Genomic DNA, 23,870 nt, shown 5'->3' on the forward strand with positions numbered 1-23,870 from the left:
GGGAAGTCTAAAGGGGTGGTTTTCAAATAAACACCAGAAAGCTTCACACACACACACACACACACACACACACACACACACACACACACACACTCCCTGTTTCCAGATATTCTGAATCACTTGAGCTGAGATGCAACTTTGGACATAGTTTTAAATGCTCTCCAGGTGATTCAAGTGTTCATTTATTCAACAAACAATCCTTGTGCACCTATATTGTGCTAGGGATTTGTTCTAGACACCAGGCACACAGCAGACAAGACAAACAGGAGCACGATCGATTCTGTCCCTGGGCTCCCGGCGCCGGCCCTGAGCGGGCGAGAGCTTGCCAGACCCGGGGCTTGAGTGGCTGCCTGCGAGAGGATTCCGAGAGGATGGCGGTGAGATGGGCGTGGGGGTGGGGTGCTGGTTGCTGTATGTCAGCAGGGACTGAAACTTTTGAGTCTAAAGTGGCAGTTTGGGCAGAGGGGTGACACCCTTTGATTTATCTTTTAAACCAGACTGTCTGGCAGCAGGTGGAAAGCCGGGGACTCAGAGAGGACGCTGGTGCCCGGCACCTGCCGAGCTCAGAGCTCCCTGGGGCCGCTCCGAGGGATGCAGGGCGGGCGGAGGGTCCTGGAGGACGCAGAGGCGTCTAAGGGTGGGCCGAGGGCTTGCACCCTTCACTCGCGACTCGGAAGACACGTGGAGAGGCCGCGTCCTCAGCACCGGCGAACGCGGACAGGCGCAGGCATGGCCGCGCCGGGGTCAAAGGCTCCAGGCGCGGGGCCGGGAGCTCGCGCGCCGGACCCCGCGGCCCCGCCCCCGGCTCAACTAACCACGCCCCGGACCCCGCCCCCGGCTCCACTAGCCCCGCCCCGGGCCCAGCAGCCCCGCCCCTTCCTCCGCGGGCGGGGCGTGCGCGGCCGGGCGGTGAGTGGGGGTCGGGACGCGGGCGGCAGCGGCGGGAGGCGGGCCGGGGGCCGCCGGGACCCCGCGGCGGGCGCCTCTGACGGCCTAGGCCTCGGCGGCGGCGGGTGTGCCCTTTCCCGCTCCCCCCGCCCCGGCTCACTTCCGGGGCCGCCACTATCACTTTCTCTTCCGCCGAAGCGCCGGCCGGCTCCCCGCGAGGGACGGGGCCCCCCGGGGAGAGGTGCGAGGTGGGCTGGCATCGCCGGCGGGGTCGCTCGGTGGGGAGAGGTCGGTGGGGGTGGGGTGTCCCTCTGCGGGGTTTCGGTCGCCGGGCTCTGCGGCCTGGGCTCTGACTCCCTCAGCTGCCCGCCCAGTGTCCAAAGGAGGATGTGGCCCCAAGTCGGTGGCCCCTGCCCTCTGGCCCGCCCCCGCGGGGGTCCCAACGCGTGCCCTTGCACGCGCCCCGTCCCGGGCCTTCGGGTCACGTGAGGCGACCCGCCTGCCGCCGGGAACGGCTCGGCCCAGAGAGGGCTCGTGCCCGAGTGGGGGGAGGGGGGGGCCCTCGGCCGGCTCTCAGCTGTTCCTGGTCGCTCGTCCTCCCCCAGGTGACCCCGAGGTAGCATTTTCGTGGAGCCGCAGCCCTCGCCGGGGGGGATGGGCCCACCCGCGCCAGATGGATGAGAAAACCAAGAAAGGTGGGCATGGATGGGAGGTGGTTGGGGAACTTCGGTCGTGCCCCGCCCTCCCCCTCCCCCGCAGGGGTCTTCGATGTGCCAACCTGCCCCCCACCCTCACCCTGTTTCTGCCCTGGGGACCCCAGACGGCCCCTGGCTCCTCTACGTGTCTAGTTAGTCACTTACTTGCCAATCCTGGGACTTTCAAGGGCCAGCTCCATGGGCATTGAACTTGGAGACCGACCTCCTACCAGGGAGCGCGCTAGTGTCAAAGGGTGCCTCCATTCAGCTTTGCAGAATTTCCCCTACCCCGTGCCTGCGGTTTTAGAAAGGCCTCAGCACTGTCCTCCCTGCCTTCTTCTTTCTCATCCAACCGCGTCTTCTCACAAGATCTTTGTCTTTGCTCTTCCCTCCACCTGAACTCTCTTCCCTGATTCAAACCCTGCCTGGATTCCCACAGGCCTCTGCTTCAGCGGGACCTCTCAGAAGCCTTCCGACCTCCTGAGCTTGTTTATCTCCCGAGCAGGGACCGCAGTCCAAGTTTTTTTAGCTTGTTCCTTTGTTAAACTTGTTCGTTGTCAGACCGTTCCTCTTGGTCACTGACAAATCCAGTTCCCGAGGAGCTGATCTGCACACAGTGGGAGCTCATCATGATGTGTGTTGGGTGAATGAATGGGACTAGGAAGGGGCAAAAATCAACCCCACTGAGCCTGGATTGGGGAAAATGTCAAGGTCTCGGAGGAGGGGAGTTTCAAGCTGGGTGCTGAAGGTTATGTAAGAGTTGGGCAGGAAGATACAGAGTAAGCCACAGGTACCTGGTCACCTCCCCTCCTCCCTCACACCTGATTCTTGAAAGAGACTCTGGTATTAACCTGTTCCTGCCCTTATGGCTTTCAGCAGAAGAGGTGGCCCTGAGCCTAACTCGGGCAGTGGCAGGCGGGGATGAGAAGGTGGCCGTGCAGTGTGCCATCTGGCTGGCAGAGCACAGGGCGCCCCTGAATATTCAACTGAAGCCTGAGGTCGCCCGGACACAGGACATCAGGTGAGGACATATGCCACTGTGGGACCCAGTAGTTCTAGAACAGTTCATGTGGGGAAAGGGGTTGCATTCCATGTCACCTCTGCCATTTATCAGCTGTGTGACTTTGGGCAAACCCTTTCCTGATTCTGTACCTGAGTTTTCTAACGTGAAAATTGGAATAGTAACAATGGCTAGGAGTTATTTTTTTATTTTTCATTTCGGAATATTTCAGACTGCAGAAGACTTGGAAAAGTACACAAGGAATTCTCATGTACCTTTATGCCGATTCTCCAAACATTTTATGCTATTTGCTTTGCTTTATCATTCTTTTAGATAGAGAAAGGTTTTTTAAAATCATTTTATTGGGGGCACATACAACTCTTATCACAATCCATATATACATCTATTGTGTAGAGCACATTTGTACATTCGTTACCCTCATCATTTTCAAAACATTTGCTCTCCACTTAAGCCCTTGGCATCAGCTCCTCATCTTTCCCCTTCCGTATCTGCTCCCCTCCTCATGAGCCCTTGATAATTTATAAATTATTATTTTGTCATATCTTGCACTTTCCGATGTCTCCCTTTACCCACTTTTCTATTGTCTGTCCCCCAGGGAGAAGGTCACATGTAGATCCCTGCAATTGGTTCCCCCTTTCCACCCCACTCTCCCTCCACCTTCCCGGTATCGCCACTCACACCACTGGATCTTGAAGGGATCATCTGTCCTTGATTCCCTGTTTCCAGTTCCTATCTGTACCAGTCTACATCCTATAGAGAAAGTTTTATATGTAATGTATATGATTTATATATAAGTTAATACAGTGGTACCTCAGTTGTCGAACTTAACTGGCTCCAAATTCATGTTGGAATACTGAAAAGTTGGAAAATGGAATGCATTTTTCCCATAAGAAATAATGGGAAACCAAATCCCTAGTTCTGAGGCCCAGAAAGGACACTTATAAATTCAGCATGGAGGCTTCTCGGGAAGTACTGTCTCGGACACACCATTGTCATGGAATGGAGTTGTTGCTAATGGATCCACTTTAACAGTAACCTTTCAGCCTTTTCGATGGTGTGGGCTCTGTGTCTTGTTAAAGACTCTCTCCATGAGGGAAATGCGAATGAAATCACCCCCAATGTTGCTAATGTTGATTTCATTGTCGACTTGGCCACATTGTACTTAGCTGCCAAACCAGACAAGGGGTGACCTGACTCAGATTTCACAATGAGGTCTCTCTTTAATGCTGCCGGGCACCTCACCATTACCCTCCTCAGCTCTACTCCTGGGGTCACCACCTCTCTTTGGAGCCATGGTTATGCTATTGTATGCAAATTAAGTGGGGAGAAAACCCTGTAATGATGACAATGTTAACACTAACACAAGCATTACGTGTTGCCTGAGCAAGACGGAAGCGCCACCCCTTGGTGTCCTTGGCGGGTATGACTCTCAACCCGCACAGGTTTTTGTTGAGTTTGACTTTTGGTCTGACTGTCGAGCAAAGTTATAGACACCAAGCAAATTTTTTTCGAGCTTGTTGTTTGAGTAGCGGAAAATTGGAGCTTGGAACCGCTCAACAACCAAGGTGTGGCATTGCTATCCAAGTGGGTGTGGCCTTGCATGAGGTCAGTCTCCTTGCACAACGCCTCTTTAAAGTGTGGGAAAGCAAGGGGGTTACTTAGAGGACTGAGGTGCACTTGACCCAAGCCGTGGCATTTTCAGTCGCCTCCTATGCCTGTGGAAGTTGGACATCGAATAGGGAAGACTGGAGAAACACCGGTGCATTTGAACTCTGATGTTGGTGAAGACTGTTGAAAGTACTGTGGTCTGTCAAAAGGTCGAGTCCATCTGCCTTGGAAGAAGTACAGTCTGAATGCAATCATGAGCGTGGCACACAAGCAGGCAGTGTCTCCTTCTGTGGGGTGGCCGTGAGTCGGAACCCAGGCGGTGGCACCCAGCAGCAACAGCAGTGGGTGTGGAGCAGGAGCTGCTCGTGGTTTTAGCTGGCATGCTCCTGGTGGACACTGAGGTCGAGCATCTTCTCGTGTGCTTGTTGCTGTTGGCTTTTGCTCGGCCTTCTTTGGAGAGTTCCTTATTCAGAGCTTGCATCCATTTCTTAATTGAGTTTCTTTTTTAATTATTGAATTATAAAAGTTCATAATAGCTATTTTTAATTATTGAATTATAAAAGTTCATAATATTTTGTTATGCTAGAACTAACCCTTTATCAGAACCATGATTTGCAGATATGTTCTTTCCTAGTCTGTGGATTTTCATTTCACTTTTTTGATGGTGTTCTTTGAAGTACAGAAGTTTCATTTTGAGCTTGTGTAAGTTATCTGTTCTCTTTTGTTGTGTTTGATGTCATAGCTAAGAAACCATAATCTAATCCAGGTCATGAAGATTAGGACCTATATTTTCTTCTAAGAATTTTATCATTTAGCGCTTAAGTTTAGGTCTGTGGTTCATTTTGAGCTAGTTTTTATGTATCGTGTGAGCTATAGGCTCAATTTCATTCTTTCCCATGAGATAGCTAGTTGGCTTAGCATCCTTTGTTGAAAATACAGTTCTTTTTGTTTATCTTCTTGGCACCTTGATAAAAAATAATTGACCTGCACGTGAGGGCTTACTTCTGTACTCTCATTTCTATCCCGTTGATGGATGCTTGTCCTCTGCCAGTACCACACTGTTTGAACAACTGCAGTTTTTCAGTAAGTGTGAAATTTTGCCTTTGTTCTTTTTCAAAAGTGTTTTGGCCATTTTGGGTCCCTTGGAACTTGGATATGAATTTTAGGATTATCATCCATTTTTTACCAAAACTGTCAGCTGGGTGTTTGATAGCGATTGCATCAATTGATCGTTTCATGTCAAAATAAAATACATATACATCTATTTCTTGACACAGTAACATCAAAGTACCTGTGCGTTCTTGCAGCAAAAGGTGACCAATTGAACCTACACATCTCCCACCTTCCCTTTCCTTGGCTTCCCACCAGCCTCTGTGGGAGAGAGAGGAGGCTGCCCACTCACAGTCTACTGCTGCGCGTCCGCATCAACTTGACGGCAGCGAGTTAGGCTTCCGTTTTGTTATAGGAGGAGCCTTGGTGTCACCGTGAGTCAAGTGCTGGGCTGCTAACTAAAGAGCTGACAGTTCAAACTCAGTCAGCTGCTCCCAGGGAGGAAGGTGAGGTCTCTGTTTTTGTGGAGAGATGATGGCCTTAGGAGCCCCATGGAGCAGTTCTGCCCCGTCTTGTCTGGTGGCTATGGGTGCAATGGAGTCCACATAGTGCCTTCGGTTTGTTGGTTTGTTTCTTATCAAAATAGAAGCTGTCCTAATTGAACTCCACTTGACCCCCCAAATTACCTGGCATGGCAGCAGGTAGCTCCCTCAGGAGCCTCAGTGGCACAGTGGGTTAGAATAGCTAGCCAAAGGTCAGTGGTTCAAGGCCACCAGCTGCTGTGAGGGGAAAAAATGAGGCTGCCTGCTCCTGTAAAGAGTTACAGCAGCAGTTCTCAACCTGTGGGTCGTGACCCCTTTGGGGGTTGCCCAATTCATAATGGGAACAAAATGACAGTTATGAAGTAGCAACAACAACAATTTTATGGTGGGGGGGGTCACCACCACATGAGGAACTGTATGAAAGGGTCGTGATATCAGGAAGGCTGAGAACCACTGCCTTACAGTCTCAGAAACCCAATGGTGCAGTTCTCCTCAGCCCTCTGGGGCTGCTGTGAGTTGGAATTGACTCACTGGGCAGTGGGTTCAGTGGGCGGGTAGCTGGGTATGCCAGATCAGCCAACATCTTGCTACTCGTCAGGTGTTCATGGATCGGCAGCCCCCCCCCCACCCCCACTCAGGCCGGCTGCGTGGGCACCTACGTTTGTCCCCCCTCAGGCTGGCTGCATGGACACCTGCGTTTGCAGAAGCTCTGGCCTTTCACACAGACCTGCTTTTTCCTCAGGGCTCCCCTGCTGAGCTGAGCTGAGCTGAGCTGAGGGGTCCCCGCAGGGAGTTGAGAGTTGTACTCATTATTGTAAGAATGTAACTAGCTGTGACATTAAACCTGAGCACTAAAGGGAAACTGTTTCTCTTTAAACTACAAGATGAAGGCAAGTCCTCAGACACACCTGTCACTTATTGTTAGGCCCTCCAGTCGATTCTGACTCAAGGACCCTTGTGCTAGATAGGACTGCCCGAGAGGGTTTTCTTGCCTTGAATCTTTAGGGGTGCCATGACCAGCTGGCTGTATTAGTAGACCAGAGATACAAATCCAGGAGACTCATATATATATGAGTTTTATATAAAAGAGCACTTGTATATTATGAAAACGGCCCAGTCCAGATCAAGTCCATAAGTCCAATATTTGTCCATATGTCCGATACCAGTCTATAAATTCCATTTCAGACTCACATAACACATGCAATAATGCAAAATGCAGGAAGATCAGTGGGTGGACAGTCTTATAGATCCAGTGGCAGTGGAAGCATCTCCGTGCCAGCATAGGTCTCCGCATGGCTCCTCCAATTCCAGGGCTCTGGCCCCATCAATGTAGCTCCATGTGACTTGTCAGCAGGAAGATGAAGCAGAGAGTGTGTCTGTCCTCCAGTGAGCTATTTATTTCGGTTGTGCTTCCAAGTGAGGTCATCAAGCTGCGACCTGATTGACAGGCTGCACTCCACCCTTCTTCAAGTTGACAGTAGCTTATGTGACTGCCACACTGGTGTCGGGGTTTGAACCATCAACCTTGCAGTTAGCATCATACTGTATTTTTGAAATCACATTTTATTTGTTTGTTTGTTTGTTTGTGGGTGAGACGCCTGTCACATAAGGTAAAAAGCCACCAGGTTATGGATGGTGGATTTGCGAGCAGAAGTGTTTACTCTGCTTTTGAAATGCTGACACTTGACCTCACAGATGCTGTGCTGCGGATAGGGGTTCATACCCAAAAGCTAAAAACCAAGATTTGGGGGCGCTCTAGTCAGCAGATGTGGGCTCTTTAGGAAAGCTGTTGGCTGTTAGGACCAGACGTAGGCGGATGACCGTGCATGTAAAGCTGGCAAGTTAAAGATTTTGGGGTTCAAGGTTTACTTGCCACCGTTTCTGCCTTCTTCCCTTTAGCTGCTGATCCCGACTGTAGTGGGTGATGTGGCTGTCGGGACAGCTTGCAGGTTGTCTCTCGTGTATAAGTCTGGCTTCTCCACTTGGACACTAGTTGGAGTCTCAAACTCTGACCTCATTAAAATAGCCTGTGTAGGCTTCTGAGTATGGTTGGACTGCTCCCTGGAAAGCAAGTCTCGTTAGCTGCCACCGAGTCGGCGCCTGCCCCCCACCAGGGAAACGCTGTCCCCCCTCCCCACACCTCACTCCCATCGTTAGCAATCCACGGAAGCACTGTGCCGCAGGCTTTCATTAGCTGACTTTCAGGGCCCTCCCAAGTCTGTCCCATCCAGAACCCACTTTCCTCACGTCGATTCCAACTCCAAGTGGCCCTGTAAGACCACAGGGCTTCCGGGGTCATCCGTCTGTCTGGAAGTACGCAGCCTCATCTTCTCCTGGGGAGCGCCTGGTGGGTTGAACTGTTGACGGGGTGACTGCGTAATGAGGTGGTGGGGGGTGACTGCGTAGTGAGGTGGGGAGTGACTGTGTAGTGAGGGGGTGTGACTGCGTAGTGAGGGGGGGTGACTGCGTAGTGAGGTGGGGGGTGACTGCGTAGTGAGGTGGGGCTGGCCAGGATTTGAACTTCAGCTGCCTGCATGGAAGGCCAGCAGTTGACACCAGGTGCACCTAAGTTTCATCTTGCTGAAGAGGAGCATTTGCAGGGTTACGAGCCAGTCTTTGCTTTCTCTTGAGTTTCCTCCTGTTCTCTTGGGTATGGGACTCGTGCAGTCTTGCTTCTTGCATTTCAAAGACTTGTCATGTGGAAAAATAATGGAAAACTTTTGGAGTCTCTGCATGTCTACACATTATTTATTTCATTGTTCAAAATCTTTTCCTAAAGGACTTGGAAGGCGTTTCCTGGAGTACTTTTTTTTTTAAGCACATCTGTGATTTCATTTCACCCATAAATAATTTTTTGGCATGTACCTCTGGGAACGAAAAACAGCAAGAATAGCCTTACGACCCTTGTCACGCCTAACAAATTAAAAATATGTCCTCACGATCCTCTAATAAATCAAATCTATAGGGTCGTTATGAGTCAGCATCGACTCAATGGCAGTGAGTTTTGCTTTGGTGTTTTAAAGAAATTGTGTTATCGCCAAGTGGATCTGGCTCACAGCAACCCGAGAGGACTGGACCACTCGCCATGTTTCCAAGGCTGTGCATCTTCTGGGAGTAGGCTGCCTCCTCATTCTCCCGTGGGGGGGCTGATGGTGTCATACCTCGAGTCCTGAACACCGAACCACTGGGGCTCCTGAAAAATCCCCAATACCCAACTTGTCCATTCACATTCCCTGGTTACCTCATCAGTGCTTTTTGCAACTGGGTTTTACATTTTTTCAAATCAGAAGTTAGCCAAGATTCATACATAGCATTTGGTTAACATCGTTCAAGTTTCTTTCATTTTCTTATTTTTAATGCCATTACTCCCTTTTTACACAGAGACCTGGTCTTTCGGCATCTGGGATTCTCCCACATTCTCTGTTCAGCTGACTGCCCGGTTCCGCATGGTGTTATGTCCTGGTTTCCCCTCTCTCCCGTATTTCCTGTCACGTCCACTTAGAGCTAACAGGTGAACCACTTTAGTGGTCTTCTTTTTTTCATGGCCAGAGACCGTGCCTCAGTTTCCCATTGCTTCTTGCCTGTTGCTTTATGGAGCCATTGCTTCTGCAAATCTCCCTGAAGGGTCTAAGTAGACATGGCTGTGGTTACAGTTCTATTCCTCAAAATGACAGTTTCTGTTTTTTTAAAACCTTAGGCCTTTCCATGCTTCGAGCCTTGCACAAATACTGGAGGACCCTTGAGGAAATTGGTGCTTAAAACAGCTTTGCCTGGAGTTGAAAATGTTAGGATTTAAATCCTAAATACTCCTCACTGCCAGCTAGTTGACTCCGACTCATGACAACCCTCTGGGACAGGGCCGCCTTGCCCCTGTGGGTTTCCCAGACCATAACTCGTCGTTCTTGATCACTTGCCTTGGCAAAATCCCTGTGACCTGCCTGTACTTTGCTTTATCTGTAAAATAGGGCAACAGCGTAACCCCTGCGTGGCTTAGTGAGGGAACCAGAGAGAGTTAAAATGCTCTTTGAAGAGTCTTCCCTTCCTGCCACCGAGGGATTCACCTCATAGCAGCCCTCTAGGACAGGGCAGACCTGCCCTGTGGGTTTCCCAGACTGGAACTCTGCCAGACTAGGAACCCTCGTCTCCCTCAGAGCAGCTGGTGGTTTCAAACTGCTGACGCTGCAGTTAGCAGCCTAACCTGTAACCTCTACGCCCCCAGGCTCCTTGGCAGGTTGCAAAAGGGAAGAGAGGATGGAGAGGAAGAAAAGGGAGGCCTTGTTGGCTAGTTAAGGAGTTGGAAGTTTAGGGACACTGTGAGCCATGGACGGAGCACTGGGGCATATGGGTTATGTTCTGGGCTCCTTACCACCAGGTCAGCAGATTGAAACCGCCAGCTGCTCCATGGGAGAAAGAGGAGGCTTTCTACTCTTCTGAAGAGTCACAGTCTCGGGAACACACAGGGGGCGGTTCTACCCTGTCCCGTAGGGTCAGGCGTGAGTCAGACGTGACTGGATGGCAGCGTGGTTGGTTGGGGTGGTAGAGCCGGTGGACAGAGCCCTGAGGGGTGCCATCCGCTAAGCACTCAACGACCGACCGAGCGATCGCCCGCCTGAGGGTTGCTGTGCTCTGGTGGGTCTGTTTTTCGTTTGGGAGGAACCAACACACTTTTCCATGGTGACAATATCACTTCACATTCCTGCTCACAGTGGGTAAGGATCATAATTTCTCCACAACATCTGTTATTTGTTACTATTAATCTTAGCCATTTTCCACTCACGGCCATCGAGTCAATACCAACTCAGAGGTAACCCTAAAGGGACAGGGTAGAACTGCCATCTTTGTAAATCTTGACAGGAGTGGAAAGCTTCATCTTTCTCCCTCAGCGAGGGTGGTGGTTTTGAACTGCTGACCTTGAACTGGGTTACTTGACCACGAAGTGACCCAGGACACTAGCAGGCTCCACTAGTCCGAGTGGCCGGGAAGTAACACCTCATTGTTGTTTTGATTTGCCTCTGTCATGTGCTCCGCGGCCATTTGAATGTCCTTTTGAGCGAAAGGGCCATTTTATGATCATCTTTGTGGTTCCGTTGTCAAAGTTTCATATGCATTTTGGCTGTTAGATTATTGTCAGGAAAAAAAAGATTCTCGTCAGATACATAGTTTGGAAAGATACTTCCCCAGTTGATAACTTCTCTTTTCACATTTCTTTGGTAAACTTTTTTGATGAACAAAAGCTTTTACTTTTTATGAAGTCTCACTTTTAAAAATCATTTGATTGGGTCTCATACAGCTCTTATCACAATCCGTACGCCCATCCGTTGTGTCAAGCACATTTGTTTGTTTGGTGCCCTCCTCATTTTCAAAGAAGTCCCATTTTATTGTGCCTTTTGCTCACACTGAGTCAGCATCCGCCTGGTGGGGGTTTGCTCTCTGCCTTCGTTCTGTTGCAAGTTAGGCCTGATGGTGTCGCCTCTGCTTGTTCTAAGAATTGTATGTTTTTTTGCTGGCACATTTCGGTCCTTAATCGTTCTCTTGGTGTTGTGAATTTCTTTTTGTGCGTGGAGTGATTGATGGATCCTGTTTCATTTTTCTACATGTGGCAATCCAGCTCTTTATGCATGGTTTATGAAGAAACTACCCTCCCCCCACCAACAGCAAAAGACTTAGCGCCCTTATCAAACATCAGTGAGCACAGATGTGTGGATTTATTTATGTCTGGACTCTCAATCCTGTTCTATTGGTCTTTTTCCCCTTGGTCTTTCTGCCTCTCGTGACACCAGGATCCTGGCTCTTGATTCCTGGAGCCACATGGTGGTGTTGGTAGCTAGAGAGCCTGGCTCTTGATTCCTGAAGCTACACGGGCAGGTGCCATCCAGTTGGTTGTGGCCCGCAGCGACCAGCCACTCTGTGGGAGAAAGACGGGCTCTCTACTCCCACAGAGAGTACCATCTCGGAAACGCACGGGACTAAAGTCCTGGCCTTTAGGCTCACTGTGAGTTGGCTCTTCAAGTTCTTGGGCATTTCATTTACTTGGATGCTGTTGTAAGTACAAGTGCCTCCCTAACTTCCATTTTGGATTTCTCATTGACGGGGTAGAGAACCCCGGTGGGTTTTCTGTGTCACTTTGTGCACCTTTTGAGTGGTGTGGGCATTGGTTTGTAATGTCCTTCAAACCCTCTGCTCCCTCGGTGATCTTGGCAAGATCCTCCATCCAGGATGGAACGTGGCGTGTTCAAGTCTCCTGTGATGACTGTCGACCGCTTCTCACTGCAGCCCCGGCAGTGCTTGCTGTTCACACCTCGGTGCCCAGATATGAGCGCGTATGGAAAGGCTTGAAGCAATGTGGGGAAAACGGCAGGAATTTTCCCATGGACCTTTGGAAGTCCCTGCGGGTTTGTGATTGTCAGAGCTGCTTGATCCACTCTTTGGTCACACTGTGAGGAGGCCATCTCTAGCTCGGCTCACAGACTACCTCATAACCGACGTTGTCTGGGAGGATCGATGCCGCCCGCTCTTTTATTTGGCTGTTATTCACGTGAATATTTCTTTTCCATCATTTCACTTTCAGCGTGTTTAGATCCTTGGATCTATGTGTGTCCCTGATAAACAGCGTGAGGTCAATCATGTTTCTTTATTCATTCTGTCACTCTGCCATTGTGGTCTTGGTTGAGACTCGGGGGGGTGGGGGGGCGCTGAAGCAGTGAGTTCTAATGAACAGGGAAGCCTGGGAAGGCCCCTAACCCTAACGCAGGGTGGGGGTGGCATGTGGGTAGACCTTGGTGTAAATGTGGATGTGTCCACAGCTGGTGGCTGAGGCTGGCCTGTCCTTCTGGGTTTCCGACAGGCTGTGGGTGAGGGTGGAGGACGCGCAGACGCACACCGTCACCATCTGGCTCACAGTGCGCCCTGACATGACGGTGGCCTCCCTCAAGGACATGGTGAGTGGGGAGATGTCAGGAGGCCGGTGGGAGGCTCGTCCTGGTGTTCCCACCATGCCCTGGCTTCCCCCTCCCAGCACCCTCACTTGGTGTCGCCTGTTAGGTATTCTTGGACTACGGCTTCCCACGATCTCTGCAGAGGTGGGTGATTGGGCAGCGGCTGACCAGAGACCAGGAAACGCTGCACTCTCACGGGGTGCGGCGGGATGGGGACAGCGCCTACCTCTATCTGCTGTCAGCCTCCAACACCTCACTCAATCCCCAGGAGCTGCAGCGGGAGCGGCAGTTGCGGATGCTGGAAGGTTCGTGTCCAAGCACACCCCCGCTCCCCCAACACCACCACCCAGGACTCACCCGAGGTCATAGGGCAAGAGGGGACAAAGCCCACGGGCTGGCTCAGGACCTTACCCAGAAGACCTTATCCAGACTGGGGAAGAGGAGACCCTCAGGGCTGAGGGGCTGAGATCAAGCCTGGCTCAGACATCCACCAGCCGGGTGTGGGGCTTTGGGCAAGTCTATTCCCGTGCCCATGCCTCAGAACTTTGGGGATGACGAGGATAACTGCACTGACGTTTCAAAGTTTACTTGAGACATTCGGACTTACAGAAGAGTTGCAAATCGAAACCAGGAATTCCCTTCATCCGGAGTCCCCAAATGGTAGCATTTTCCCTGACTCACGGCCTGCCCTTCTCACTCGAGGCGTAGTCTTCTGAGAGTAACGTCTGCGTATGTGCTCCCACTCTCTGAAAACCTCAGTGTGTGCCTCCAATGAAAAAGGTTTACTTCAAGACATGAACATGGATGTGGAGCTGGTTACTCTTGTCTCACAAATGCCCTTGCTGGCCAAGGCCTGGCACACAGCTCCTGTCTGGCCGCCTCCCACCTCTGGCCCCTCATGCTTCCCTGGACGTGGTGGTTTGGGCCTGCAATGGGTCAGACAGCTCCTAGTCCTGTCCTCCCTCGCTCGTGTGCACCGGCCACAGCCTGGGATTGCTGGGGGTTCCTCTTGAGTGCGTTCAGACTCCGCATGTGGGCAGAGCCAGTTTCTGGGCAGGATCTTGACGCCCATGAGCGTCCATAGATGGCGCAGGGATCCTGGCCCTTGGGAGTCAGGGCACCCAGCAGGCACCGATGGGCTCTCCAAGGAGGACAGTATGGGAGCTGGAGTCAGTGAGGGGGGTGGGCCTGGCCCACACATGGGTCCTCCAGTCCCTGACCTCTATGCAGATCTGGGCTTCAAGGATCTCACACTGCAGTCTAGGGGACCCCTGGAGCCCGCTGATTCAAAGTCCGGAGCACCCCAGGAACCGGGGCGGGGGCAACCAGAAGCCACGTCTGAGCCCCCGCCGGTAAGTCCCCTCCATTGGCTTGAAGCCCTGTTTTTTCCTCCCTGCCTTCTCTGTCCTCCCCACATACCCCCCCCCCCCGCAACCCTGCAGGGCCCCTGCCCTCACAGCTGCCCTGCCCCCCCCAGGTGGGCTGGCAGTGCCCTGGGTGCACTTTCATCAACAAGCCTACCAGGCCTGGCTGTGAAATGTGCTGTCGAGCGCGGCCAGAGACCTACCAGGTGCCCGCCTCCCACCAGCCTGATGAGGGTGAGCGGGCGCGCCTGGCCAGCGAGGAGGAGGCACTGCGCAGGTACCAGCAGGTGAGTGTACCACCCCTCCTCCCCACAGCATCTTCCTCTGCTGGCCTTTGAATGTCCCCAGCTGTGACCCCATCTCCCCCAGTCACCTCGACCTCCCCTGTGACCCTTTTCCATGGCTTCCTGGAGGGTTGACCCCACTTCCTGCCCTATCCCCCAGTGGTCCTGCCCCACATTGTGATGCACCCAATTACGACACAGCTATCGACACATGCCAAACCCTGAGTGTCCCCTCATTGTCATCTCATGCCCCCATCCCAGCCGCATTCCCCTTGGACTCGGCCCTGCCCCCCTCTCTTTGACCAGGATCCCACTCCTGATTTCTGACCTCTGTCACCCTGACATGGCCCTGCCCCTGGCCTCTGGCTCCAGCCTCTATTCCCCACTACCTCCCCACCAGGTCCCTAGCCTCCTTTCCCTTCCTCCATCCTTCTGACCCCCGACCTGAGGGCTGCAACCTCCTTTCCCAACCCAGCTGCTCCTCCCGGGGTCCCTTGTTTACCAGACCCCCGGTCTGACCTGCCCCATGCACCCCCGCCCCACCCCTGCCCCGCCCCCTGTGCCCAGCGGAAGCAGCAGCAGCAGGAGGGGAACTACCTGCAGCACGTCCAGCTGGACCAGAGGAGCCTGGTGCTGAACACCGAGCCCGCGGAGTGCCCCGTGTGTTACTCCGCGCTGGGGCCCGGTGAGGCAGTGGTGCTGCGGGAGTGTCTGCACACCTTCTGCAGGTGCGGCCCAGCCCCTCCCCTCCCCCGAGGAGGGGGCGGACAGACCTGGCGGCCTTGGTGAGGGGTTGGCAGGCAGGAAGGGGGAGTCGCCAGAGTAGCCCACTGTTAGTGGCTGAGAAGGCCGCGGGGTCAGGCATTGCCGTGCAGGGGGCGGGCTGGGCTGTGCTAACTCCGCCCCCCGCCCCTCCCCAGGGAGTGCCTGCAGGGCACCATCCGCAACAGCCCGGAGGCGGAGGTCTCCTGCCCCTTCATTGACAACACCTACTCTTGCTCGGGCAAGCTGCTGGAGAGGGAGATTCGGGCGGTAAGGCCTGGCCCCAGGGCGGGTGGGGATGTCCCTGGCCCAGGGCATGGGGCCCTGAGTGGGCAGACAGGACCTGGCTGGAGAGCTGACCCCAGACTTCTCTGTAGGGTGCTGGGGACCCACAGAGTGAACAGGCCAGCAAGTGGAGGATGCTGGGAATAATCACCTCTGCCATGAAGGAGGGGAGGGGCAGCAGAGGGCGTGGGAGTGGGAGCTTCTGGGGTCAGATGGCCTGGTGTGTGACTTGCACCTCTCTCTGCCCGCCGTTTCTCATTTTGGTTTAGGGTAGGGTTTGTTTGAGTTCTCTTTCCCGGTTGCCAATATTTGCTGAGAATCCCTATGCAGCCTTTGGAGAGATGTGTTGGACACTCCGTGTAAACCGATGTAGCCGTTGGCTCTGGCTGTGTCACAAACCACCACAAGTTCAGTGGCTTCCAAGCAAACGGCCACTGCTGAGCTCGTGGTTCTGTGGGTTGGGTTGGGCTTAGCTGGATGATTCTGACCCTCTCTGGCTGCCTGGTAGAGGCGCGGGTTGCAATTGGCCTCTCCTCATGGGTCTAGTCCACTGACAGGCTGTCCAGGGCCTGCACCCCAGGGCACATGCACTTGCCAGGTCTCTGCTTGTCTCATGACTGCTGCTGGCCACCTTGCTGTGTGCTTCTGCTTCAAACTCTGCTTCTGTGTGGGAGGGGACGACCCAAGGGCTTGGGGTGGGCAAGCATGGCCGCAATGGTCTGCCTCGGTGCTGTATGTGCATGTGTGCACTCGCGCATGCGCCCTTGCTCTTATTGACGCTATCAATGTCGTGGTCTTACCGATGTCGTTCTTAGCGTGTTCTCTTAGGCAGCCCTTCCCCTTCTCTAGAAGGGAAAGCTGTTGGCCTTGAGTCATGGTTTTTATTTTCGCTCATTGTGGAGACCACGACAGCTAAACCTACGCTGGTCCCAGTTTTCACAGTGACACCCCTGCCATTGGATCACAGTGATGGCACTGTAGGACACAGCGTAGAACTGCCCCGTGTATATCTTTACCAGAGTAGGAAGCGTCATCTGTCTCCCAAGGAGCGGCTGGTGGTTTCGAACTTGGGTCATTGAGGTTAGCAGCCCCTGCGTCACTGTGCCAGCACAGCTCCAGTGTTGCAACTTGGTGGCACTGACCACGTTGTTCCAGTTGCGCCAACGCTCTCATCCTGTTTGATGTATGATCTCCAAAGGGCTGGGAATAGGCCTTCCCCAATGTGGGCATGCCAAGGTTCGTAGGCCAGAACATGGAGGCAGGGTTGGAGGTGGCTGAGGTCCAAATAGGAGACCCCTCAGACACATGCACAAGCCCCCATGGGTCCCCATCACTTTTGCCTCTCTCTCAGGAGCCTATGCCCTTGTTTCTCACTCCCTGTCCCCATCCCCAGCCTCACTGATGTGTCCTGGGCTATGCCTCAGTGGGGAAGGAGAGGCTCATGGTGTAGAACTTTGGGACTCCAGTCCTTTCACCAAGAGCTGCTCCTTGACTTCGTCACCTATGGGGCTTGGAGGCCGCTCTCTGTCCTGGGGAGGCTCTGAGAGATGCAGGCAGTTTGATGCTCCTTGATTTTCCACATGGTGGTCCACATTGTGATGGGGTCAGAGTGCAGGCCATGGGACTGCAGGACCCAGCTTTCCCTGGGAGCAGAATGTTGACCCAGGCCTTAGAGGACAGTCAAATATGACAGAGAAGGGGGAATAGGTCAGCAGAGTACCTGGGCAGCAGTTCTTCTAAAACATCTGCTGAAGCCACACAGAACATGAGCAGGACTCTCTGCAACACCCACCGCGCCATCTCAGGACCCGCACAGAACCAGAGTAGTGTGGGCACCATGCAACCTCCACCCGCCGTCCCAGGAGGTCGGTGTCCTGTTCCCCTCTGCGTTTTTCTTTTAAAGCAACTTTTTAAGGTATTCTTTGCACACAGTAAAGTTGAACACGCAGATGTGTTCTGATGAATGGAGCTCACCTACCCACCACTCAAATGAGATACAAAATTTTAGCACCATTTCTACTTCCTTGTAACCAGCAGAGAGACAGACAGCAGCTTTGCTGCTTGGCTACAATCATTTTTCAAAGATGATTACAGCTGTCTGTGGTATCCGAGGGGGCTGCAGGAAGACAATGGCGTTTGTATGATTCCCACTCGTGTATTCTGTTCGGATTCCTTCCCTTAGGCACTCTGTTTCGCAGCTTGCCTCTTCCTCCTCCTGCGCCATTTCCTTTGGCTATACCGTACGGCGGGGTGCCCCCTAAAGGACCCCGTGCTTTGCTAGGTTCCATCTGCAGGTCTCTGATGACCCCTGTTGTTGAGTGGGGTCAGTTTTGTACAGGAGAGCATCTGGGGCTGGGCGGGGCTTCCTAGGGAACCCTGGGTTCTGAGTCCTGAGGGAGCCGCTCTCACTCTGTGGGCAGCTGCTGAGCCCCGAGGATTACCAGCGGTTCCTGGACCTGAGCGTCTCCATCGCGGAAAACCGCAGCGCCCTCAGCTACCACTGCAAGACCCCCGACTGCAAAGGCTGGTGCTTCTTCGAGGACGACGTCAACGAGTTCACCTGCCCCGTGTGCTTCCACATCAACTGCCTGCTCTGCAAGGTGGGGTGGGCCCAAGCCCCTGGTCACCTGTGCGCCTTGCTCGTCAGTGTTTGTTCTGAGAGGGGGGCTGGGACCTGCCTGGAGTTGGTGGCATAGGGCTGGGTGTTTTAGGCCCCAAACTCAGCTTCAGTCACAGTTGGTACATCCCGTTCCATACTGAGCCCGGAGCCCTGGCCACACAGCCTGAACCACTGCCCACACTGACTAAGCATGAGCCCCAGCCCTGGTCTCTCATGAACTCCAACCCTGGTCACAGCCCGACTCACTAACCCCGTCTGTTGTTTTTTTTAAAAAAATCATTTTATGGGGGCTTATACAACTTTTATCACAATCCATACATACATCAATCGTGTCAAGCACCTTTGTACATTCATTACCCTCATCCTCAAAATATTTGCTCTCCATGTAAGCCCTTGGCATCAGCTCCTCATTTCCCCTCCCTCCCTGCTTCCCCCTCCCTCATGAACCCTTGGTAATTTATAAATTATTATTTTGTCATATCTTTCACTGTCCTACGTCTCCCTTCACCCACTTTTCTGTTGTCTGTTCCCCAGGGAGGAGGTCACATGTAGATCCCTGTAATCGGTTCTCCCTTTCCACCCGACCCTCCCTCTACCCTCCTGATATTGCCACTCTCACTACTGGTCCTGAAGGGATCATCCACCCTGGGTTCCCTGTGTTTCCCATTCCTATTTGTACCAGTGTACATCCTTTGGTCTAGCCAGATTTGTAAGGTAGAATTGGGATCATTATAGTGGGGAGGAGGAAGCGTTTAGGAACTAGAGGAAAGTTGTATGTTTCACCGTTGCTATATCGCACCCTGACTGGCTGGTCTCCTCCCTGCGACCCTTCCATAAGTAAAGCTATAAGCAGAGTGGGCTACAAATGGGCTTTGGGTCTCCACTCCGCACTCCCCCTCATTCACAATGATATGATTTTTTTGTTCTTTGATGCCTGATACCTGATCCCTTTGACACCTTGTGATCACACAGGCTGGTTTGCTTCTTCCATCTGGGCTTTGTTGCTGAGCTAGATGGCCGCTTGTTTACCTTCAAGCCTTTAAGACTCCAGATGCTATATCTTTTGATAGCCGGGTATCATTAGCTTTCTTCACAACATTTGCTTATGCACCCATTTGTCTTCAGTGATCGTATCATGTAGGTGAGCACACAATGAAATGATTTTTTGTTTTGATGCTTCATAACTGATCCCTTTGGCACTTCATGATCGCACAGGCTGGTGTGCTTCTTCCATGTGGGCTTTGTTGCTTCTGAGCTAGATATCCACTTGTTTGCCTTCAAGCCTTTAAGACCCTAGACACTATATCTTTTGATGGCCAGGCTCCATCAGCTTTCTTCACTACATTTGCTTATGTACCCACTTTGTCTTCAGTGATTGTGTCAGGAAGGTGAGCATCATGGAATCCCAGTTTAATAGAACAAAGTATTCTTGCACTGAGGGAGTACTTGAGTAGAGGCCCAATGTCCATCTGCTACCTTAATACTAGACCTATACATATATGCACATAAATCTATTTCCCCATCCTCATATATAAATATATTTGCATATGTACATGCCTGTATTTAGACCTCTATAAATACCCTTTGCCTCCTAGATCTTTCCTCTATTTCCTTTGAGTTTCCTCTTGTCCCACTTCATTTTGGTTTCAGTAATTCCTCTTGGTTACATTACCCTTGATCATGCCCTGCCAGGCCTCCTACACCCTCCTCACCACCGATTTGGATCACTTGTTGTTCCCTTGTCCCTGGGTTTGTTAGCACCACTACATTTCTCCCTACCTCCCCCTCTCCCATGTCTCCCCGGAACTGTTGGTCCCGTTGTTTTCTCCTCCATATTGTTCATCCAGCCTGCCTTATTTAGACAGACCTGCCTTCCCACATCTTAAGCTGAGCTCTGGCCCTAACACAGACTGGGTCAGCCTCAAGCCCAGTCCAGCTGGGTTCTGGCTCCCATCCTCAGTGTTAACCCTGAGACAGCGATCAGGAGTGGGCAGGTGCCTGGCGCGCAGTCTGAAACAGCCTGTGTCTCAGAGCTGGGGTTGGTGGGACTACACCTGGGGGTTGTTTTGAGGTTCGTGTGCCTGCTGGTGCCTGACCATGTGCTGTGATCCGATGTCACTGACAGGTGGCCCATGCCTTGGTGTCAGCTTCTGTGCACTGGGCAGTTGGTTTAGTTTCCCAGGCAGGGTCCTGCTTGTGGCCACAGCTGGGGACAGGAGGCTCGAGTCGATGCTGCTCTGCCACCAGCTTCTCACCCAGCCCCCTCCCTGCAGGCCATCCACGAGCGGATGAACTGCAGGGAGTACCAGGACGACCTGGCCCTGCGGGCGCAGAATGATGTGGCCGCCCGGCAGACCACGGAGATGCTGAAGGTGGGGCTGCACCAGGGTGGTTCTGGGGGCTTCCAGGGGTGTTGCTCATAAAGGCCATGGTTCACTCGGCCCTTCCGGCTGTCACCACCATGCAGGGCAGGTGGGTCGTGGGACAGGTAGTCAGGAGACAATCAGCCTGGGGTGGGGGGGGGACAGGGAGTGGCAGCCTGGCTCACCATTTGCCCGGTGCCCTACCCACCCACCCGCCGGCCAGACAATGCTGCAGCAGGGCGAGGCCATGCACTGCCCGCAGTGCCAGATTGTCGTGCAGAAGAAGGACGGCTGTGACTGGATCCGCTGCACCCTCTGCCACACCGAGATCTGCTGGGTCACCAAGGGCCCCCGGTGGGGCCCCAGGGTGAGTTCCTGCAGTGGAGGGTGCAGGGTGCGTGGGGAGGTTGGCCTTGAGGGCCTTGCTCTGGAGTTGTTCAGCAGTTCAAAACCATCGGCCACTCCATGGGAGAAAGAAGGGGCTTTCTACAATGACAAAGAAAACAGCTAGTTCTATCCTGGACTGTGGGGTCACCATGAGTCAGAATTGACTTGGTGACTTTGCACGAAGAGTAACTGTTCCCCAGTGGTTTCAAGGCTGAGACCTCCCACAAGCAGATTGCCAGGCCCTGAGGCCCCTTCTTCACCTCCTAGCTAAGCACTGGGCCACCCTGCTCCCTGGGAGGTGCATGTGTTATTGATTAGGGCTCAGTGACCAGAGACAGAGCAAGGCCACGACCATGACAGAGACAGGCGCCAGCTGGTGGTTTGAACAACTGACAAAACGATGAAGTTTTGGTGCCCTTATTAAAAACAGCACCACGCCCACTGCCATCAGGTTGATTCCGATTCACAATGACCCTCTGTGGGGTTTCCGAGCCTGTGTTTTCCTGGACACAAGCCCTTGCACGTTTGATCCGCCACTGCCACGCACGGCACCTTATTGGTGCACAGCCACGCTGGTGCCTCACAGGGCCTGCGCCCCGCCAAGTGCATGCAGTGTGGGCAGCAAAGCCTGAAACGGCTGGCTACGCCCTGGTGCGCAGTGCTGAGTGATCCAGTCTGGACTCGGAAATGGGCTGGCCTCTAGCCCTGGCGCGCGCGCACGCGCGCGCACATACACACACACACACACACACACACACACACACGGCGTGGATCGGAGTCCCTGAGTCTCTGTGTCTGCTGTTGTGAGGGGAGGATAGCACACCTCTCTCAGGTTGTTGTTGGAAACAGTCCATGTAGTGTTTCTCAGCAGGGGGTCCGTCATAGGGTGAGTGCCCCCCAAATGGCAGCTGGCACCATTAGGGGATGTCCCTGGATTGGGGCATCTTCAACAGGTCCTGCCCGGCACTGGGTCTGGGTGGGAGCCCAGAGTTCACCTTGGTGACAGCCCACACTACCAAGTGAGGCTTAGCACAAGCCCCTTAGAAACCAGGGCTGTGGGGACATGTTGGGGCAGCACAGGGACCTCTGTCTTCATTACTCTTTGTGTTTTTGCCCCCATCCCCTAGGGCCCTGGAGACACCACTGGGGGCTGCCGCTGCAGGATGAATGGGATTCCTTGCCACCCCAGCTGTCAGAACTGTCACTGAGCTGAGGGTGGTCCCGTCCCCACACCAACTGTGAGGTAGGACTGGGAGTGTGGCCTCGGCTCGGCGGAGATGGGTCCTGTGGCCTTTGAGAGGCAAGGCCCCTGTGCTGCCCAGTGCCTTTGTCCTTCCCTGGGACTCACCGCTGGACTGCTCCTCGACCCCCTGGCCACCAGCTCCATCTGACCCAGCCAGAGGCCTTGGTGGGCCCACCGCTCAGAACTACTCTCATCCGCTGCCCCCTGAGCAAGTCTGCAGCTGCCCTGCCCCTGCTGTGACTGTCCTCTTTCTCTGCGGCCCAAGGCCCAGGGTCTCCAGGAGCAGCTGCTGGTCCGGCAGGGGGCCAGGAGTGCGGTCAGGCTGGTTTTAAAGCTCAGCCCAGCAGATCCAGTGTCAACACCTCCCTGTCACTGTGTGAGTGAATTAAAATGGTTTCCAGGAAGCAGCACGTATGTGTCCTTGAGGGTGTGAGAGATGGTCATGGCGAGGACCTCGGGGGAGGAAGCTGGTGCTTCTTCACAGGGGTCCCTGAGTGGTGTCAACAGTTAACGCACCTGGAAGGAAGTTCAAGTCTGCTCAGATACACCTGGGCAGACAGGCCTGAGTTGGGAGGAGGCGGTGCTGTTGCGTCAGCATGGCCTAGACAGGGGACTTGCCGTGTGTCAAGGGTTTCCAGCAGAGCGGTACAGGGACGAGGCAGACCAGAGGGATGTGGTGCTGGCGAAGAACAGAAACCCCACGGCAGCCGGGAGAGTGAGCAGTCTGCTTGGACGAGGTGGTGAGGCTTGCTGCCTGCTCTGACCTCCCAGGGCCTCCAGAGCTGGGGACGGGTATCTTAGCACTAACGTAAGCTGTCACGGCTGCTTCTGAGGGGGAGGGTTCGCAGCCTGTTTTAAACCTGCCGGTCAGTGATGCAGCCAGGGCCCTGGGAGGCCCCTTCTGTGCGTTTTCACTGGGACTGCCTTTCTGTTGACAAGGTGCAGAGGCCTGAGGTGGGCCATCAGCATCTATTTGTCTCCAGGCACCAGAATCTGGGCTTGAGCTTTCAAGGGGAAAGCCTGCCCGCCCCCTGGGAAAGGAACTGCCACCTGTCGTCGGTGCTAAGGTGTAGCTGAGTCGACCCAAGGTGCGGGGGTGGAGATGGAGAATGGGTGATGGACAGGGCTCCCAGCGCTGCCCTGAAGACTCACAGAGGTGTAGCTGTGGGGACCCACCAGGAGCCCCCCCTAGTCCCAGGAGCCCGTTGAGGTCAACAGAGCCCCCTGGCCGGGAAAGGAACATGGAGACCTGGGAGCCCAGTAGGGCAGGAGGCGCCTCCTCGCCTACTAGGGCCTGTCTGGGCATCTCTCAGGAGCCCAGAGAGAAGAGCCCCTTCTCTTGGTACAAGCGGGGTGTCAAAAGCTTGATTAGTCCACGCGTGACAAAACCCTCACCATGTCAGCCCCTGGCTCTTCATTCCATGGTGTCCATTACGTTCACCGGGTTCCACCAGCTAGCCACTCCCAGATGTTCTCTGCACCCTCAGCAGCAGCTGTGGTCCCTCGGCTGTGGGCTGCCGGTAGGGTCCGGTGGAGAAGCAATGGCATTAACATCTAGGTGTCTAGCTTCTGTTGAAAAGTGGCACACGTGCCAAGTTCATCACCATCTTCGTCACCACACACCAGCACTCTCCTAAGCGGATGGCAATGCATGCCTTTGCTGACGGCTCCCTTGGAGACATGCTGAGCAGGGGGCTGTGTGGTTGCCAGGTTGCACCTCCACCCCATCACATCACCTGCAGCCCAGGGTGGAATCAGGAGGGAGCGGGTTTCCTCGGGGGCCTGAGCCTCCTGCTCCATCCCATTCCAGGTGCCTCCACTTC

The 23,870-nt window shown here is 53.7% G+C and overlaps 1 protein-coding gene across 8 annotated transcripts; it reads left to right on the forward strand.

Moving 5' to 3' along the window:
* Positions 1-857: 857 nt before the first annotated feature.
* Positions 858-22,451, forward strand: RBCK1 (RANBP2-type and C3HC4-type zinc finger containing 1). Of its 8 annotated transcripts, none has more exons than XM_075563839.1 (13): positions 858-909; positions 1,494-1,583; positions 2,460-2,604; positions 12,649-12,742; positions 12,846-13,044; positions 13,970-14,091; positions 14,217-14,390; positions 14,955-15,115; positions 15,308-15,419; positions 17,855-18,034; positions 20,328-20,426; positions 20,641-20,784; positions 21,932-22,451. In XM_075563839.1, the coding sequence occupies exons 2-13, from the start codon at positions 1,562-1,564 to the stop codon at positions 22,010-22,012; spliced, it is 1,533 nt and encodes a 510-aa protein (XP_075419954.1). In that variant the 5' UTR covers positions 858-909; positions 1,494-1,561; the 3' UTR covers positions 22,013-22,451. The 8 variants fall into 8 exon arrangements, with proteins under 8 accessions (XP_075419954.1, XP_075419958.1, XP_075419959.1 ...); XM_075563843.1 differs by having other exon boundaries at positions 859-909; positions 2,463-2,604; XM_075563844.1 differs by lacking the exons at positions 858-909; positions 14,955-15,115 and adding an exon at positions 931-1,129 and having other exon boundaries at positions 12,846-12,883; positions 13,008-13,044.
* The last annotated feature ends 1,419 nt before the right edge of the window (positions 22,452-23,870 follow it).

The sequence above is a fragment of the Tenrec ecaudatus genome, chromosome 12, assembly GCF_050624435.1.
Source record: "Tenrec ecaudatus isolate mTenEca1 chromosome 12, mTenEca1.hap1, whole genome shotgun sequence".
NCBI classification, from domain to species: domain Eukaryota; kingdom Metazoa; phylum Chordata; class Mammalia; order Afrosoricida; family Tenrecidae; genus Tenrec; species Tenrec ecaudatus.

Excerpts from the sequence above, each read along its gene's own strand:
- RBCK1 (XM_075563839.1), top strand. The coding sequence starts at position 1,562 with ATGGATGAGAAAACCAAGAAAG. Across the intron at positions 18,035-20,327 it reads TCAACTGCCTGCTCTGCAAG|GCCATCCACGAGCGGATGAA; the intron begins GTGGGGTGGGCC and ends CCCTCCCTGCAG. Across the intron at positions 20,785-21,931 it reads GCCCCCGGTGGGGCCCCAGG|GGCCCTGGAGACACCACTGG; the intron begins GTGAGTTCCTGC and ends CCCATCCCCTAG.